Consider the following 17,815-nt stretch of genomic DNA (forward strand, 5'->3'; position numbering starts at 1 on the left):
GTCTCCCCAGGGCCCCAGCGTGGACCTCACAGCTCAGGGTTCTCAGAGTGTGGGACCGGAAGGGTCCTGACACCACAGGGTCCCTTCCGTGGAATTCTGTAGCTCAGCGAGTCATGCGGCTGCGGGAACTCGGCCACAGAGCCCTGCTCACAGCTTAGCAAGCAGATTCTGGCTGTGGCTTGTGGGCATCCCGTCCACCCTGGTCCTGGCGGGCCAGGCCTCTGCGGGGGGAGGGGGTGTGTGTCCCAGCCCTGAGCCATGCCCGTGGAGCGCCAGCCTCCCTGCAGGACTCTGCTCCCGGGGTCAGAGCCCCATGCAGCAGGAGGCCCAAAGGACAGCCAGATAGTTCCAGCTTATCCGGAAAGTGAGCACGCGGCTGGCCCGGTGCTGCTTCCTGGTTTCTCAGCGTTGCAGGCCCGTCTGCCTCATGCTTTCTTGTTTGCTCTGAGTCATGAGGAGCCAGCCCTGTCCTGGACACCAGGCGGTCAGTGGTCTGGGCAACAGCCCTACCCTGGGGGAACAGCCCCTGCAGTGGTCCGACGGGCGTCGTGCCCGCTGCCGCCCTTTCCAGCTGGCACTCTCCCCTCTGCACGTGCCTGTTGGCGAGTGACAAAGCAGACCTGGCCCCCTGTAGTTACGGGGATGCAACACACAAGCACCAGGTGGTGCTGGGTGCTGGGAAGATGGACAAAGCCAGAGGTGTGGAGAGAATGGCCTCGGAGGGCAGTTTGGGGCCAGGTGGTCAGGGGACAGCCTCTCTGAGGGAGGTGACCTCTGAGCCAGATCTTGGATGAATCAAGGGGGCAAACCCTGCAAGGGTCTTGGGGAAGGGTGTTTCAGGTTTCAGTGGGGACGGCCTGTGCAAAGGTCCTGGGGTAGGACTGTGCCTGGCATATTGGAGGAACAATGAGGACACCTGTGTTTCTGGAGCAGAGTGAGTGAGGGGGAGAGAGGGAGAAGGGAAGGACACGGAGGGGATGGCGGGCAAGTCATGCAGGGTCTTGGGGAGGACGTGAGCTTTTACCCCAGAGAGGTGGGAACCCTGGAGGGCTGTGGGCAGAGGAGGGGCAGAGCCTGACTCAGGGGCTCACTGACACCCTCTGGTGGCTGCTGCGGGAAGGACGGACTGTGGAAATGAGGGCGGGAGCCAGGGACCAGGGTGGAGGGGACTACGCGGGTCCAGGGGGCAGTGACGGGGTCTGAGCAGAGCAGGGAGCAGTGGAGGATCCTGGGTAGACTTCAAGGTGGACCCTAGTGACCTTGCTGAAGCACAGATGCTACGGCCCCTCCCTGGGTCCTTGGTGAGCTTTCTCGGCCTCAGTTTCCATGTCAGATGTGGAGGAGCAGTCCTGTGAGTGCGGGGGAGGGGGTGTGGCGTCCCTCTGTCCGCAGGCCTCTGGGTGTCTGGGGGGCCAGACCCAGCCCCCCCGCACAGCTGTGCCCCCAGATCATCCCCGCTCTGCAGTGCCTCTCGCTTCCCCCTCCCCTAGGCTATTTTTAAAACTTAATTTCCTCGAAAACGGGGTGGCTCATTCAAAAGATAATTGGTCACATCTTGGGCTGGGAGAAGCCTGACGTCTTGGCATGGTCCCTGGCCCGGCTGGTGGGAGTGGGCACGGGAACCTTGTGACCTCCTGCTACGGGGTCACCTGGTCACAGGGTTTACTGACAAGGTTCCAAACGGAAATTTCACGGAGTGAGTGCGGCGTGCGGATGGCAGGACTGGGAGGTCGTGAAGGGCTCTGCCCCCGCCCTGTGACCTGGGCCAGTGGGGAGCCCATCTGGGGATATTTGGGGTAGGGGCCGGTCCCTGTTTATCAGCCAGCATGTGAGTCCTACAGAGGCCTGGGGAGGGGGCCCTAGGCACCAAGAGGGGAGACCCCGAGGTGTCACTCAGTCAGCTGGGTGTCCTGAGGGTTTGGTGTTGGCAGGACCACGCTGCCCAACAGGCCTGAGAGTGCAGAGGCCTCGGGAGGTGGGGGTCAGGACCTCAGTGTTGGACCAACTTGGGGGCATGGGGGTGGGCCCTGGGCCCAGCTGCCCCAGGAGGGCAGCTGGCCCAAGTCAGCGACACCAGGGCCCCCAGATGAGGTCTGGAATGTTCCACCCGGCCCACCGCCGCTTCCTGCCTCCTCCCCTCTTCCTTCCCTCACACCCCAGATGCAAGCCTGTGAATTGTTCTGCTGTTGGTCGGCCAACGAAAATATTATATCAGCTTTCCAGCACCTTCCGCCACCGCTTGCCGCCTGCTGGGTCTCGGGATGGGCTGAGCCCAGTTCGTCCCCGGGGCCGGGCTGGGAGCCCCTCACGTCGCCAGTGGGCACATGTGGCTGGTGGGCCCTGTCCTGGTGCAGTCATCAGTCTTCCAGGGCCTGTCAGCTTTGTTCTGCAGGCGGGGTCCTCCTGTGGGGCCTGCTGCCGTGACCGTGGCCTCAGCCCGCTGCCCACACAGCCTGTTTCCCTACCTGGGCCACCCCCTGGGGGTCTCGGCACCCGGTGCCTGGCATGCACAGGTAGGCACCTGGGGGGTGGCCATTAGGAGTCCACACCCAGCCAGCCTGGCTGCACCACAGCCATCATGTCGTGTTGATGGTTTTTATTGAGAGAATTGATAATTCACAGGTACCATAAAAGTCACTTTTAAGTGCACAGTTCAGTGTTTGTGTCTTCCCCATGTTATGCGGCTGATTCCAGAACATTATCATCCTCCCAGAGGGAACCCCATCCTGCTTAGCAGTCACTGCCCACTCCCCAGCCCTGACCGGAGCTGGGAGTTAGAAGAAGATGGACAGAGTGGGTGTCCTGACCCCTCAACTGGGCCCCTTGGGCCCCTGTCCCTCGTGAACCCAGGCCTGGGTCCTCGGGCCTCTCCCCTCCCCCCCCCCACCCCTCTCAGGCAGCCTGTCCACTCCTGGGGCTGCAACCCTGTCTCCCCTAGATAGCTGCCCACAGCCCTGTCTCCAGCCCGGGCCTCCCCTGAGCTCTGACTTGGGGCCCAGCTGGCCCTCAACGTCCCCACTTGGGAGGCTCACAGGGGCTCACACTCAGTGTGGCCACCCAGCACCCAGCCATCCCCAGACCCACTGCTGCCCTGTCCCGGTCTCAGCCGAGGCAGCGCCATCCAGTGAGCTCCTCCAGAACCCTTGGTTACTCCTGACTCCTTGCTTTTCTTCACTCTGCCTCCGGGAGGCGCAGCCTGTCTGTTCTGGTGTCAGATCTCCCCGGAGTCCACCCACTTATCACTCGCTCCCTCCACTTTGGCTACCCTGGCCCACCCCGTCATCACCCCCGGACCAGTAGCTCCCACCCTCGCCCCCACAATCTGTCCTCCTCCACAGGGACCACCGGAGGGCGCCTGTGAGGCCCTCATTCAGGGCCCTCCTCTGCCCACAGGGCTGCAGGGGTCCCACCTCCCTGAGGGCAAAAGCCCAAGGCCTCCCTTGCTGCTCTGACCCCCCACCTGCCTTCCAAGTCACCCTCCTGGCCCTCGCTCCACTGTCCAGGCCGTTGTCTGCTCCCCTCTGACTGTGAGCCCTTTGGTGGGGGGGTGGCCAGGTCTGTCCTGGTCACCACCTGCCTCCTGTCTCCAAGCTGACACCTGGCAGAGACGAATGTATGAATTTCCTGTTGCAGATGTGACAGATCACCACAAACTTGGTCTAAAACTGAACAGATTGATTCTCTCACAGTTCTGGAGGTCAGGGGTCCGACTTAGTCCCCACGGGGCTAAACCAAGCGTGGGAAGGACTGGTCCCTCCGGAGACTCCAGGGAGAAGCGGCTCCTGCCTTCTCCAGCTTCTAGAGGCGCCGCATCCCTGGCTCGCGGCCCCTCCCTCCATCCTCACCTCCAGCGGCGCAGCATCTCCCGTCTCTCTCTGACTCTGACGCCCCCGCCTCCCTCTGATGAGGACCCTGTGAAGACATGGGTTCCCCCGGGGAATCCAGGGTCACCCCCATCCCAGGGGACTTAACTTAATCCCGCCTGCAAAGCCCATTCTGGGATCAGAATGTGGACATCCTTGCTGGGCAGGGGGCGGGCAGCCGTGGATCTGCCGACCACACTCACTGAAGATAATCCTCAGCAGGAGCCTGCATTCTGGGTGAGGACACCAAGCTCAGAGGGGCCAGTGGTTGGCCCAAGGCCTCTCACTGGGGCCCGGGGATTGGAGCGAATGGTCCTGAGAGACGGAACTCGCTGGCCTTCCTGCCAGGAGCCTTCTTCCACAGCCCCAGCTGGGGGCTGTGCGGACGGGAACCAGGGAGCATCCTTGGCTGCCCCAGCCCTGGGCCCCCCGACTGTGCCCTCCAGGCGGCGGGCTGTGCCCTCTCTCCTCCCTGCACCACGAGGCCCAGGCGCTGGCTGCCCTGCTCCTGGCAGCGCTCCGTCAGTCCTGCACCTCGGCCATCCTGTCTCCAGAACTGTTCCCATGCAGGGTCCTTGGGACCCACCCTGGGGTGCAGGGCATGTGTGGAGGGGATTGCTGACAGGTGGAGGCCCGACCACCTGTCCAGACTGAAGTCTTCCTTCTCTCCCTCAGGTTCGGCCCAGAAAAAGACAACTCCGGTGGAGGTGAGTGTCCTGCGGGCCCCATGCTGACCCGCCTCCCGAAGGCGGACGAGGAAGCTCTGGGCCCGCATCCTGCTCTGTGGCCTCCGTATCTCACTGCACCTCTCTGGTCCCCAGGTGCTGGCAAAGCAGATAAGCACCTGTCATCAGACGGTGAAAGTCCCATCTGTCCTGCCAGCATCTTGAGTTTCAGGGAGGAATGTGGAGGGTGGGGTGGGCAGAACCCCGAGGACCCAGCCCTGGTCCCAGGAGGCCGAGGGGGCCTGGAGGGACGGTGCCTGTGCTGGTCAACAGTGCCTCCAGGATGGTGCCCCCCTGGATGCCTCCCACTCCTGTCCCTGGACAGCTTTCCTGCTGATGGCCGCTGGCGTGTGCATGTGCCTCCTGGCTGTCTGTGGGCCCGGGGTGCCCAGTCCTTGGATAGTTTCCAGTCACTCCTGGTGGCCACCTGCGAGGGGTCCGTGAGCCCTGTTGTCTGAGGAGCTGTGGGCAGCGGGTTAGAGGGATCCTAGGTGTCACACACCTGTGCCTGGAGTAGCAGGAGCCCTGTCACCAACCCCCACCCACAACCCCCACCCAGGTGTCCGCCTTCCCTCCCAGCCAGGCTCCTCTCCAGGATGCCACCGGGCACTCAGGGTCTTTCTGAGGAGGGCTTTTTCCACCTGCTGGGGCCCTGGGGGGCGTCCAGGCCCAGGACGGGGGGCCAGCGAGGGGTGCAGAGCTGGGTGGCAACAAACCTTCCCTGAGGAGAGCCCGCCCCCTGGTGGCCAGCGTGCAGAACAGCCTGGTCTGAGCTCTCGGAATGGTGGCAGGTACACAGCAGGTGTTTCTTAAATATCAGTAACTAGTGGAGCCACAGTTCCTGTCTGCTGGCCAGCCTTGGGCCGCTGCTCTGAGCTGGCTTCTGTGGCCCTCCAGGCCCCCAGGCCCCGTACGCCATCCTCCCCCTGTGGTGTCACACACGGGGCCAGTGGCTTCCAGACAACTTTGCTGGGATGTCACAACTGCCGTATCTGGCCCTTAGAGCTTGCGGGAGCTGACCCACTCCCAGGCCAGCGGGACCTCCTCGCTCAGGGAGGAGATGCTGTTGGCAGTCATTCCAACCCAGAGGGTCTCTCCAGGGCCGTGTCTGGGGACATCTGTGGTCGTCACGACAAAGGGCTTCTGATATTGAGGGGGTGGGGCCAGGGATGCTGCTCCACACCCCCCAGCACCCAGGACGCCCGCAGCCAGTGACCAGCCGGGTGTCAGCAGTGCTGAGGGGAGACCTGAAACTGGGGCTCTTCTCCCGCTGCCTGCAGGTGGACGGGGCGGCCAGCCTCCTGCTTTTCTGGAGGAGCGGGAAGTCCTGGGCCTGGTTTGGCCCACACAAACCAGCCCCCGCCCTGGGCCCCACAACGGGCACAGCCCTTTCCTGCCAGGATTGCCCCAGCACCCTGGCCCCCGCCCGTCTTGAACACTGCCTGCTTCTCTCCTCCAGGCCCCGCTGATGACAGGACAGCCAGGCCCTGGCCACGGGAAGAAGCTGGGCCATCGGGGAGTGGACGCGTCCGGAGAGACCACCTACAAGAAGGTTCCTGCTCTGCGCTCGGCCGGCGGGGCTGGCGAGGAAGCCGGGGGGCGGGCGTGGCGTTCAGCTGCAGGTGGTTGCTCTCGGTCCAGGGAGGCCCCTGCTGCATGTCATCCTGGGGACAGCTGGTCACCAAGGCTGCACCACGCCCCCCCCCCCCGCCCTGCTGGCTAGTCTAGAGAGGAGACCACAGCTCGGAAAGCGGGGCTGAGGCAGCGGTGAGGGAGGCTCTGAGGTCAGGTCGGGCCAGGGCTGTTCCGGGAGCTGGGACCGTGGCTGCTGGTCCCCCCGCCTTGTCGCACCTCCTAATACACCCGCTCTGCTGAGAGCGGGCACGCCCCCAGTGAGTCACGCTTTTGAAGTGCACAGTTTGCTGGTTTCTAGAGCATTCAGAGCCATGCAGCCGTTGCCGCAGTCAATTTTAGAACTTTTCTGTTGCCTTGAAAAGAAACCCGTCCCCAACAGCAAGTACCCCAGGCCCCCCCCAAGCCCCTATACCAGGAACCCACTTCCTCTCTCTAGGAACTGGCCTGTTCCGGACGTCTCACATCCATGGACACCCACTGTGCCCTTCTGTGTCTGCTTCTCTCCCCGAGCACCGTGCTCTTGGGGTCCGTCCCCGTGGCAGCGGGTGTCAGGGCTGCTCGCCCTCCCCGGCGGAGCGATGCTGCCTCGTGTGGAGGGGCCTGTTTCCTGTATCTCCTCCTCTATTGCTGGGCGCTTGGGTTTCCGGTTTTCAGCGACGGCAAGCGGCGCTGCCGGGCAGGCCTGCATGCGGGTGTCTGTGCGCCGTGCTTGTCCGTCTCTGGGCCGCACACCTGGGCGTGGAGCCGCTGGGCCCCGCAGGCTCTGTGGGAGGATCCGCAGACTGCCGGCAGCGGCCGCCCATTTTCCATCCCCAGCGGCCGAGCGGGGGTCTCCATCCTCCCATCCCCTTGCCACCAGCTGTCCGTCTGTCTGATCACGTCCCTCCCAGGGTGTGGGAAGCAGGTCTCACTGTGTCTCCACCTTCGCCTGTGCTCTTGGCAGTCTGTGTGTCTTCTCTGCATAATCCTGTTCAGTCGATGGCATCTTGAGGGAGTGGATCTCAGGGGCTTCAGGAGAAGTGCCTGAGGCCGGGTGACCTGGCGCGGGGGAAGGGCTTGCTCCTGGGATGGGGCCACTGGGGGTCGAGGGACTCTTCTCAGGAGGCGCCTTGCCTAGAGCTCAGGGTGAGGGTGACGTGAACGGCGGTGCTGAGAGAGGTACACGTGCTTCTGCAGGTGGGCAGGCGTGCCGGCAGCCCCAGGAGGGCCGGCACTGTCGCCTGTGCCCCCCACTGGGGTCAGAAGCTGAGGTGTGGAGAGGCAGAGCTGCCCCCGCTGTGGCAGGGCAGAGCTTCTTGAAGGCGGGCAGGAGGAGCCCTGGTCTGCGGACGTGGAGCCCCGGCCGCACTGCGTACAGGGCCTTCCCCTGAGAGAGCCCTGCCAGCGGTTAGACCCCTGCTGAGTTGGGGCAGTTTTAAGATGTGAGAACTTTCTAGAATTGATAGAAAATAGGCCTTGGGGCCCTGAGAAGTGGTGTTGGCATCTCAGCTAGGCCTCTTCCTTGCTGTGTGACCTTGTGCACTGAGTGACAGGACCGAGGGCAGTGTGTCTGATGGTCCTGGAGGTGCCTGGGGGCCCCACGGGGGTGGGTGTCAGGGACCGAGCTGCCAGATACTGCCCTCATCCCTGTCCCGAGGGGGCTTCCCATCCTGCCTCTCACCCTGGTGGCCGGGTAGGGGATGGGGATCAGCTCCGGGGGTCTTGATGCGGCTCGGTTTCTCCCACAGACCACGTCCTCCACATTGAAGGGGGCCATCCAGCTGGGCATCGGCTACACCGTGGGCAACCTGAGCTCCAAGCCAGAGCGTGACGTGCTCATGCAGGACTTCTATGTTGTGGAGAGCATCTTCTTCCCCAGGTGGGTCCAGACCTGGCCCGCGCAGGCAGCCTCCCAGGGCCGCAGCCTCGCCCTGCAGACAGACAGCCGCAATGGGAAGCAGACTTCAGATCCTCTGAGCTCCTTTCTCTGCCCACAACAGCAAAGGCCCCTCCTGGAGTCGCCTTGGCTTTGCGGTCCAGCCCTTTGTCAGTCAGGATATCAGTTAGCTGCTAAACCAGCAGGATGCAATATAATGGTGATTTTTTAAAAATAGGAAAAGATAGAAGTTTGTTGTTTCTCTTTCTATCCCTCCCTCTCTCCCTCTCTCTCTCTCTCTCTCTCATACACACACACACATGCACAGACAGGCAGTCCAGGGCTAGTTGGGTGGCTCCACGATGTTGGGGCCCACATTCCTTCTGGCTGCTCTGCCATCTTCAGTGTGCTGCTTTATTAACCACTGTTCCCTGGTGGCTGCGCAGGCTCCTGCCATCGCACCTGCATTCCCACAGCACAAAGGAGGAGGAGAGCACATACCCCTGCCCTTTATGGGCATGACCAAGAAAGGATGCGTGTCATTCCTCCACCACTCACAGCCGATTGGCTGAGCACAGTCCTCGGACCACACCAGCGGGCTGCGGGAGAGGCTGGAAGTGGTCTTACTGTGGGTGGCCGTGTACCCAGCCAATGCCGTGGGCTCCGTTGCTAATGAAGGAAAGGAGGGTAGTCTTTAGGGGACAGCCTGAGACCGGCCAGGGCCCTTTGTCCCATCAGGAGCCCCATGTTGCTTTTTGGATTGGATTAGCCATCTAGGGGCCTGGGGGAGGCGGGGCGTCAGGTTGGGGAGGGGAGAAGCACCCAAGCCATGGACCCTCACAGGCTTCCCTTGCTCCCTCTGCAGTGAAGGCAGCAACCTCACCCCCGCCCACCACTTCCAGGACTTCAGGTTCAAGACCTACGCACCTGTTGCCTTCCGCTACTTCCGGGAGCTCTTTGGGATCCGGCCGGATGACTACTTGGTGAGCTGACTGGCCTGTGACCCAGCGTGAGCCTAGACTCAGTGGCTCAGGTCGCCACCTGTGTATCATCTCTGGGTCTCTGTGGGACGGACATCACTGGCCTTCTGCCTGGGTTGTGATGGGGGTGGGCGGGGCGGGGGCCTCAAGGGAACTCAATTGGAGGTGGGTCTCTTCTAAGCCCCCTGCGTCGATGGCAGGACTCGGCCCATGCTGACGGCCAGCCGGGCACCTCCTCCCTCCACGCGGCCTCTTAGTCAGAGCGTACCCTGGGGAGAGCTGGCTGGTACCACAGATGTTAGCACCTCCCATGCACATCCTAGGGGGACTGCCCATAACAGACCTCGCCTGCGCTTGGGGCACCAGCCTGGACTCTGTCGCCCCGGTTCCTGGCTTTAGGCTCTCAAATTAGAAAAAGCAAAACCTAGGCCAGGCTCGTTGACCTTGCACCCATGGTCAGGACTCCTGGAGGCCATGTACAGACGGTGCCTCATGGCAGCAGCGCCGGGGTCACCAGCCAGAGTCTGCGCTTCCGAAGGTCCGTGGTCTGCTCCACGCCCACCTGGTCACTGTCCACGCCCACCTGGTCACTGTGTTGTAACTTCACACCAGGGAGGCATCCGTTTCTGATCCTCTACCTGCCACCCCTAGGGGTCAGCCCGTCCCGTGTGCCTGGAGGGCCCTGGCTGTGCTCTCAGTGTCCCCATCTGGTTTTTAGTCTGTGGGAAACTGGAGTTGGCTCCGGCTAGGAGCACGTGTCACCCAGGGCTCTCCAGCTCCGGCCAGTGCCCAGGAGTCATGGCACCCTGGCCCAGGCCAAGGCCTGGCACTCTGACTGCAGCCTCATGTCCCGCTCGTGGCTTCTCCCCTCCTGCCCCCGTCCCAGCTCCTTGAAGACATTCCCATTCGTTTGTGAGCTTTGCAGAGTGAGAAGTGTTCAGTGTGGAGCCTGGTGGTTCCACAGTAGACGTGACACCTGGTCACCTAGACTCTCAGCGCGTCCCCGGAAGGGGAACCCAGGACATTATCCACAGTCGGAGAAACGGTCTCAGTGTCCATTAGTGGGAAGCAGACCAGTGGAGCTGGTGTCCACAGAGGGGAGCTGGCAAGGGCCTGATCTCCAACTTGATAAGAGAAGCATGGGAGCCTCAGGGGTCTGGCCCCACCTCGGTGACCTTCAGCCTGCGTTCTCCTTGCTTTTCTGAGGGGGAGCGTTCCCGTGTGCGTGTCCCGCCCCCAGGGCCCCGACAGGCTGGCCGCAGCCCTGCGACCTCCAGCACAGGCCGCAGAGAGGAGGGAGCCTGGAAGGGCAGCTGGAGGAAGGAGATGGCCTGGGTGTTCTGAGCCCCGGGGCCCTGGCTTGCTGGAAACTCGATGGAAGGTTCAGACCTGGGGCATCTCTGTTCTGGGAATGCAGAGGGTGGGAGCAGGTGGAGTCGGCTGTGGGAGCAAGCAGGGAATGCAGCACAGAAACGGGGTGCTGGGCGGAGGGCAAGCAGAGCCCCCCAGCCTGCGGGCTGGTCGCTCTGAGCTACAGGAGTGAAGCCCACGCAGCGGGCGGGGGGCAGATCAGGCACCCGGTCGCAACCCCAGCCTCCCCTCTGCCTTCCCCCACCCCGGGGTCCTCCCTTCTCCACAGCCATGGCCTCAGCCCCCGGTGGCAGGAGTCTCTCTTCTGGCAGCAGCACCAGGCCTGAGTTTTATGGGGTGCAGTCATTCTCCCCACTTGTGAGACCCCTGTGCTGTCCGGGGTTTAAATGCCCCTTAACCTCCGCTCAGGGCAGCAGGTGTGAGGCGGGAGGTGGGGGCCGTGTCCTGAATCTGAGCTTGTCTGTTGGCCTTGGCGCCAGTGGAGGAGGGGCACGCCCGGGGGCGTCTGCCCGTGGCCCCATTCTGACGTCCGGACTGTGGGTCACCGGGCTCCAGAGCCCCTGCTTGCCGCTGCCCCCCGTCAGGGCAGCGCCCAGTGAAGCCCGAGACCCACGGCCTCAACCGAGCCACCCGCCAGAGGCAGCTGTCGGCCGTTGTGTTGCAGAATGTTCTCTGCTCACAGACTGAGTTTGTACAGGGCTGGGCACCTCTTCCTGCTGCTTTCCCACTTGGTGTGCCTCTCATGCAGCGTGGTTGCTGTAACTTGTGCCCGAAGGTGGCGAGAGTGGCTGAGGGTCCGGGGCTGGCCTGGCAGAGGGTACGCCTGGGCAGGGGCCTCTGTGTTCCATGGATGTTTGTGGCTCCTGGCTGTGGGCAGAGCTGGGCGGACAGATGGCCGAGCAGGTGCTGGCTGCAGCTTGCAGGCATCCTGCCCCCACCCGCCGTCTTCCCTGAGCCGCTGGGAGTCCAGTCAAACCTGCTGTCCGGTGTGTCAGAATCCGGCCACTTCTCACCCTCCACTGGCACCCCTGCGCAGGACCCCACAGCCCCCGGGCACCCCGTCAGCCTCACACCCAGAGCCCTGAGCCTCCTCTTCAGGCACAGATCACATTGGGTCACTCCCTGGCTGTCCTCACACTTGGAGTAAAAGCCGACCTGCTCGGCCCAACCCCGGGGCCCTTCCTGAGGCCGCTGCACTGTCCCCTGGGTCACCCAGCCACATCAGCCCCTTCCCTGTCCTGTCCTCCAGCCAAGTGCCCCTGCTTGGGGCCTTTGCATAGGCTCTGCCACCTTCTTTTGCTCACATGTCAGGTCCTCAGAGGGAACATCCTTCCTTGGCCACCTGGCCACTGCAGCAGCCTTCATCACCTCTGCCCTCTGACCCCGCGGGATGTTTCTCTGTGTCCTCTATCACCATTTCACACACCATTTTACTATATTTGGTCTCCACTAGAATGTCAGCTCCAGGAGGCAGGGATGCAGCCTGTTTGCTTACTGCTGTGTCCCCAGCGCCGAGACCAGGCCTCAGGAATCTTGGCGTGAGGACTGACTGTCTCCCCACTGCTCCAGGGGAGATGCCCAAAGTGTTAGTGGGTCATTCAGGGCGGCCCCCACCTGGGCCCCTGAGTGACAGCAGGGAGCCCAGCCCCAGCCAAACCCTCAGCAGAGGCACAGTGTGACTGAGATGTGGGGGCTGCTTGTTAGTCGGCATACCCTGGCCTTTGCTGACTGCAACGTGAGCTGGCTTCCAGCTCCACCACACTGGGTGGGGTTGATAGCCTCGCCCATTACCACCTCTCGAGGCTGAGATCAGACATCAGTGCACCAGGGGGTACATGGAAATACGCTTGGGTGTCAGATTGTATTGAGAAAGTGGCAGGTGGCTTTTGGGCAGGGGACCCAGGAAGGCCTCCCTTGTGCCTGATTCTGCCTCTCCTGGTGCTCCTGGGGGTCAGTAACACATAAGAAGTGGGAACAGCATGCATCAAGTCAGTTCAAGCCAGATTATGCTGGGTAACAAACAGCACCCCCCCCCCCCCCGCATTTTTATGGCCTAAAATGCAGTGGTGTTTCTTGCTCACACTTTGTGTTCACCCTGGTTTGGCTGGGGGCCGTGTTCATCAGTGTCACTCAGGGACCCAGGCTGACCAAGCAGCTCCCATCCCAAATGTCTGGTCTCTGCGGCAGAGGGAGAGTCCTGGAGGGCTCACAGCAGCATTTCAGTCCTCCAGCCTGGGAACCTCTCACCGCTTCACTCACAGTGCACTGGCCAGTGCTCGTCAGGGCCTCACCCGGCCCAAGAGATCAGGCAGTGCAGCCCTGCTCTGTGTCCGGAAGGTGCAGGGCTGAGACTAGGTGGTGGTGGGTGGGACCTAGGGCCAGCCGTTGGTGGGCTCTGAGGAGCCCTGGGAGTGGGCTCCAGCTTGTGAGCACCCCAGCACCTAGGCCTATGGACATATAATAGCCTTTGGCTCAAGGGCTTGGGCTCCCAGAGGCAGCTGTGGCTTCAGGCATAGCTGGATCTAGGAGCTGGGCCAAGAGCAGCAGGGCTCTGTGTGTTTCCCTGCTTTTCTCTGCAGGTTAGAAAGGTGGCCCCTTGCAGCCTGTCATCCCAGCTCTGCCTCCTGGTGTCCACATACCACCTCTCCCGGAAGGGCTTAGGTTGGCTCTACCTGACCTGAGGACACATGTCCATTTCTGAGCCAGTTGCTGGATCGGGGAATGCAGTCTTCTGAGAAGCCTGGGTGTGTAGCTCCTTGAGTCCTGCAGGCCCCCTGGCTGGTTGGCTCCAGTGGCAGGTGTCATGGCCCTCACGTCAGTGCAGGGCCATGGTGTCTGGGCAGCAGCCGTGGCCATGCCGCCTCTGCCTCTTAGGCTGATGCCTCCAGTCCCTGGGGAGGCCATGGCTCTGACAGGCACCTGCCCCACTCATAGCCCCCCGATGACAGATGTGGTACTTGACACCGACTCTGGCATCCCTGCAGCACCACGACCTGCCAGGTCTCAGTGGCTTCCGGGCTTGGCCATGGCTGGCTGGGAGGTGGGGGAGCCCCTGACTTCCTGCGTTGCCCACCAACCGGGGTGCGCTGACTGCTGGGGTACGGGGCTCCCCCTGCCTGTGGCCCCGGCAGAGTCAGGCTGAGCTCTCCAGCAAGCAGTCACGGGGTCAGGCCACATCCCAGGCTTGAGCTCCTTGTTCGGGGTCAGTTGGCTCTTAACCCCCAGAGCTGGCTGGTTTGTGTGGGCCAAGTGGGCATCTCGAGGGGCGTGTACAGAGCCGAGGGGGCCCCTCTCTGGGGCTGCTTTCTTCGAGGGTGGGCAGGGATCTCGGGGCCAAGCCTTGTCACAGCCCACTTCCCACCCAGTGGCATGGCCACCTTGGCCAGGGGCCAGAAGGGCGGCGTGGCTCGGAAAGCAGTTTCTGGAAGGGACACATCACTTCCATGTGCTGCTGTGCCCAAGCCAGTGTCCCAGCCTCACCTAACTCGAGGGCCTGGCACGTCGCCATTCGCTGGGGCAGGGGCAGCACTCGTGACACTCCCGTGTCCGCCCCACCTCCAGCCGCAGTCCTGAGCTGCTGCGGTCTCCGTGTCCACACGGCAGATGTTCACCCGACATTTACCCCGTGCTGGGCCTCGTCCATGAATCCCAGCGGTGCTCAGTAGATTGGGGGGTGCCAGGGACAGAAAACCTGATCCAAACAGCCTTAACCCCAACAAGTACTTCGTTGACTCAGCTGAAAAGCCCTACAGGCCTCGCTCTTTAATCATTTGCTTAACAAATTGAGCACCTACTGTATGCCAGGCACTGGGGATCCCTCTTGTTACGTGAACAAAATCACCTGAAAATCCCTGCTTTCTCAGAACTTACTGTCTGATGGTGGGGAGGGGGTGTGGGCCAATGGGCAGTGAAGACGGAGGCAGAGCTTGGACGTGGGTGGGAAGAGGAGGCTGGAGAGATGCGAGGGGCCAAGCAGGGCTGCTCACCAGAGACGCAGCTTCTGTCTCTGCCTAGCCAGTGCCTGGCTTCCGTCCCAAAGATCACCGTGCGGTCCAGCATGGCTGCTGGGGTTCCAGTCAGCGCCCTGGTGGGAAAGAGAGAGGAGTTCAGACACCAGATTCTGTCACCCGTTTAGGAATCCTTCCCAGGTCCCACTTAGCAGCTTCTGCCCACGACTCACTGCCAGAGCTGACGTGGCCACACCAAGCTTCAGGGGAGGCTGGGAAGCCAGCCTTGGCCAGGGGTGTTGGCACCCAGCACGGTCAGCTGTCTGTCACAAACAGGAGAAGGAACATGCTCTAGTAGATTAGCACTCAGGCTGCAGGCTTAGCCCGGGTTTAAATCCTTACTGTGTGTCCTTGGGCCAGTCAGTCTCCCCCGCAGAGCCTCAGTTTTCTCATCTGTAAAATGGAGCTAACTGGTTCTGGGGTTGTCTTCCAGGCCTTGGGCCTGGGAAGGGGGTGTTGGTGACCCTCCGCGCACACTTACTGTCCCCCTTTTCAGTACTCGCTGTGCAACGAGCCACTGATCGAGCTGTCCAACCCCGGCGCCAGCGGCTCCCTCTTCTACGTCACTAGCGATGATGAGTTCATCATCAAGACGGTGATGCACAAAGAGGCTGAGTTCCTGCAAAAGCTGCTGCCTGGTTACTACATGGTAGGGCCCGCGGGAGTCCTCCAGCCCGGTCCCCCAGCCCAGACCTCACAGCCCTCCCTCCTCTGCCTGGGGAGCCCTGGGCACCAACCAAGACAAGCCTTCCTGGGTCTCTGAGCCTCACCCGCGAGCCCCATCCTGTGCAGCGGAAACTGCTGTCTGGGCCCTGGTAGCCATCCCCCACCACCCACTCCCCTGAGTCGTAGGTCCCAGAAATCTTGGCTTTGGGCCTCGTGTCTCAGCAGCCTGTGACTCAGAGAAGCCCTGGGGAGATGGGCTGGGCTGCCAGTTGGCACCTCTGGTCTGCGTGTGACGCAGACCCGAAAGCATACTCAGGCCCCTGGGCAAGGGAGGGAGCAGGAGCCTCAGACCCCAGCCCCCAGCAGCAGGGGTCCTGACATGCACACTGATAGGAGTGGGGACCCGCCTGAGTGCCAGCCTACCCTGCTGAGACCGGCCTGGCTGGCTTGGGGATCGGCCACACAAACCTCAGCACAGATTGTGGCCTGTCTCCCTTGTGGTGGTCCTGCACCCCTCACTCTGCCATGTGTGATCTTGGGTGGGACCCCTGGCTCTTCTAGACAGGGGGAGTCAGCAAACTTCTGTAAAGAGCCAGACTGTGAACATCTCCAGCTTTGTGATCAATGGCCTCTGTCCCCTTGGCTCAGCTCTGCAGTTGCAGCCGGAAAACTGTGTGAGTGAGTGGGCGTGGCCAAGTGCCAATAAAACTTTATTTGTGGACAATGATGTGAACATTTTGTATAATTTTAACATGTCACAAGATGCTGTTTTTCTTTTGGTTTTATCAACTTTTAAACAATGTAAAACCATTCTTGGCTCCCAGTTATACAAAAACAAGTGGCCAGGTGGATTTGGCCCCTGGGCCTGCGTTTGCTGACCGCCCCCCCCCCCCCCCCCGCCCTGGACACGCCTGGAAGCCATGCCCCCTGTTCCCCCAGGGTGGGCTGTGGGGGTGGGACAGCTGGGTCTGACCTGGTGGGAGGCCAGGCCCAGACGCCTTGGGAGCGTCGCCTGGGGCTCTTTATCCAAAGTCCGTCTCTCTCTGGGCCTGGCTCTGTAGAAACAGACCCTCCTGGGAGCTGCAGTTGGTGGGGAGGGGGAGCGGTCAGCCGGTATGTAGTCGGGGTCCTGGGGGCATGGAGTGAGGGGCCGTCCTCGGGGGAGGTGGTCAGGGCAGGCTTCCTGAGGAGGCGGCTCCTGGCCTGAGACCTGAGGAGCAGCTGGAGGGGACAGGGGAGTCAAGGATGCGTGAAGTGCCACTGAGGTAGGAGCCAGCTCTGTCCCCGAGCTTGGGGCACAGGAGTGGCTACAGCATCACCTCCCCCCGCAGAACCTCAACCAGAACCCGCGGACGCTGCTGCCCAAGTTCTACGGGCTGTACTGCGTGCAGTCGGGCGGCAAGAACATCCGCGTGGTGGTGATGAACAACGTCCTGCCGCGCGTCGTCAAGATGCACCTCAAGTTCGACCTCAAGGGCTCCACGTACAAGCGGCGCGCCAGCAGGAAGGAGAAGGAGAAGAGCCTGCCCACCTACAAGGACCTGGACTTCATCCAGGACGTGCCCGAGGGGCTGCTGCTCGATGCCGACACCTTCTCTGCGCTCGTCAAGACGCTGCAGCGCGACTGCCTGGTGAGCAGCCCCGGCCTCTGCGCCTGTGGGACGGGGCGCTGGTGAAAGCTGGCGCGGCGTGAGCCGAGGGCCGCAGGCTGCGCTCCCGTTCCTCCGAAGCAGCCCGTGTTTCAGGGCCCTTCGCTTAAAGTGCGTGTCAGGTCCCGGCCCGTGAGTGCGGGCCCCGCGCTGGCCTCCCCCACGGGCAGCCGCTTTGTAGGGAAAAAGAAGGCCCTCCAGGCTCTTCGTGGCCCGTTAGGGTGGAGGAAGCAGGGATGCGGCAGCGCAGGCAGGCCTGGGTGGGGTGGTGAAGGCTCGGCCCCTGACCCCCCGCCCCGCAGGTGCTGGAGAGCTTCAAGATCATGGACTACAGCCTGCTCCTGGGCGTGCACAACATCGACCAGCAGGAGCGGGAGCGGCAGGCCGAGGGCGCGCAGAGCACCGCTGACGAGAAGCGGCCGCTGGGCCAGAAGGCGCTCTACTCCACAGCCATGGAGTCCATCCAGGGCGGGGCCGCGCGTGGGGAGGCCATTGAGACCGACGACACGTAGGTGGCAGGGCCGGCGGGGCTGGAGGACTTCCCACTCCATCACCTCTGCCCTCACCCCCTTGAGGCGAGAAGTGGCAGGGGGTATTGGCGAGGACGGTGACAGAGGGACAAGTCCAGAAGCCCGGCTGACCAGTTCCTCTTTTGTAAACCAGACGGCAGCATCCCCACCCCACCCCGAGCCCGTGAGGGTCGGCCAGTGAACGCTCAGCGGGGCCAGGTGTTCTGACCACGGCACCCAGGTTAATCAGTCAGTAGACTGAGGTCATCGGCCCCTGTGGAAAACAGACCCCCCTCCTTCCTGTGGGGCCTGCAGGTCGGGTTCAAGCCCCACGGTAGGAAGCCATACTGGAAGGGTGTGGAGGCACGGCCAGGAGAAGGGGGCACGGCCAGCGGGGAGGGAGCCCTTTTATAGCAAGACACCCGACCCAGGATCCCGAGGGGCCGGGCTGGCAGTGCTCCTTCCACACCGATGACAGGAGGCTGGAGGGGCGAGCAGGCCCTAGAGTTACGGGAGGGGCATGTCTCCCCACCCCACACGCCCAGCCGACCTGGT

The 17,815-nt window shown here is 62.6% G+C and overlaps 1 protein-coding gene across 16 annotated transcripts in view; it reads left to right on the forward strand.

The window, feature by feature from the left end:
- Window positions 1-17,815, forward strand: part of PIP5K1C (phosphatidylinositol-4-phosphate 5-kinase type 1 gamma) — a 61,177-nt gene that overhangs the window by 26,565 nt on the left and 16,797 nt on the right. For 10 of the 16 annotated variants that reach the window (XR_012501678.1, XM_074351124.1, XM_074351113.1 and 7 more), the window contains exons 2-9: window positions 4,539-4,570; window positions 6,048-6,140; window positions 7,951-8,081; window positions 8,944-9,061; window positions 14,933-15,085; window positions 15,751-15,774; window positions 16,434-16,733; window positions 17,054-17,259. Coding sequence is in view for 15 of the 16 variants with exons in the window: in XM_074351113.1 (XP_074207214.1) it covers window positions 4,539-4,570; window positions 6,048-6,140; window positions 7,951-8,081; window positions 8,944-9,061; window positions 14,933-15,085; window positions 15,751-15,774; window positions 16,434-16,733; window positions 17,054-17,259 (1,057 nt within the window). In the remaining variant the exon portion in view is untranslated. Of the gene's footprint in view, window positions 1-4,538; window positions 4,571-6,047; window positions 6,141-7,950; window positions 8,082-8,943; window positions 9,062-13,032; window positions 13,174-14,932; window positions 15,086-15,750; window positions 15,775-16,433; window positions 16,734-17,053; window positions 17,260-17,815 lie in introns of those variants that run through there. The other 6 variants (XM_074351117.1, XM_074351114.1, XM_074351123.1 and 3 more) reach the window with 2 other exon arrangements.

The sequence above is a fragment of the Camelus bactrianus genome, chromosome 22 (genome assembly GCF_048773025.1).
Source record: "Camelus bactrianus isolate YW-2024 breed Bactrian camel chromosome 22, ASM4877302v1, whole genome shotgun sequence".
Taxonomy (NCBI): domain Eukaryota; kingdom Metazoa; phylum Chordata; class Mammalia; order Artiodactyla; family Camelidae; genus Camelus; species Camelus bactrianus.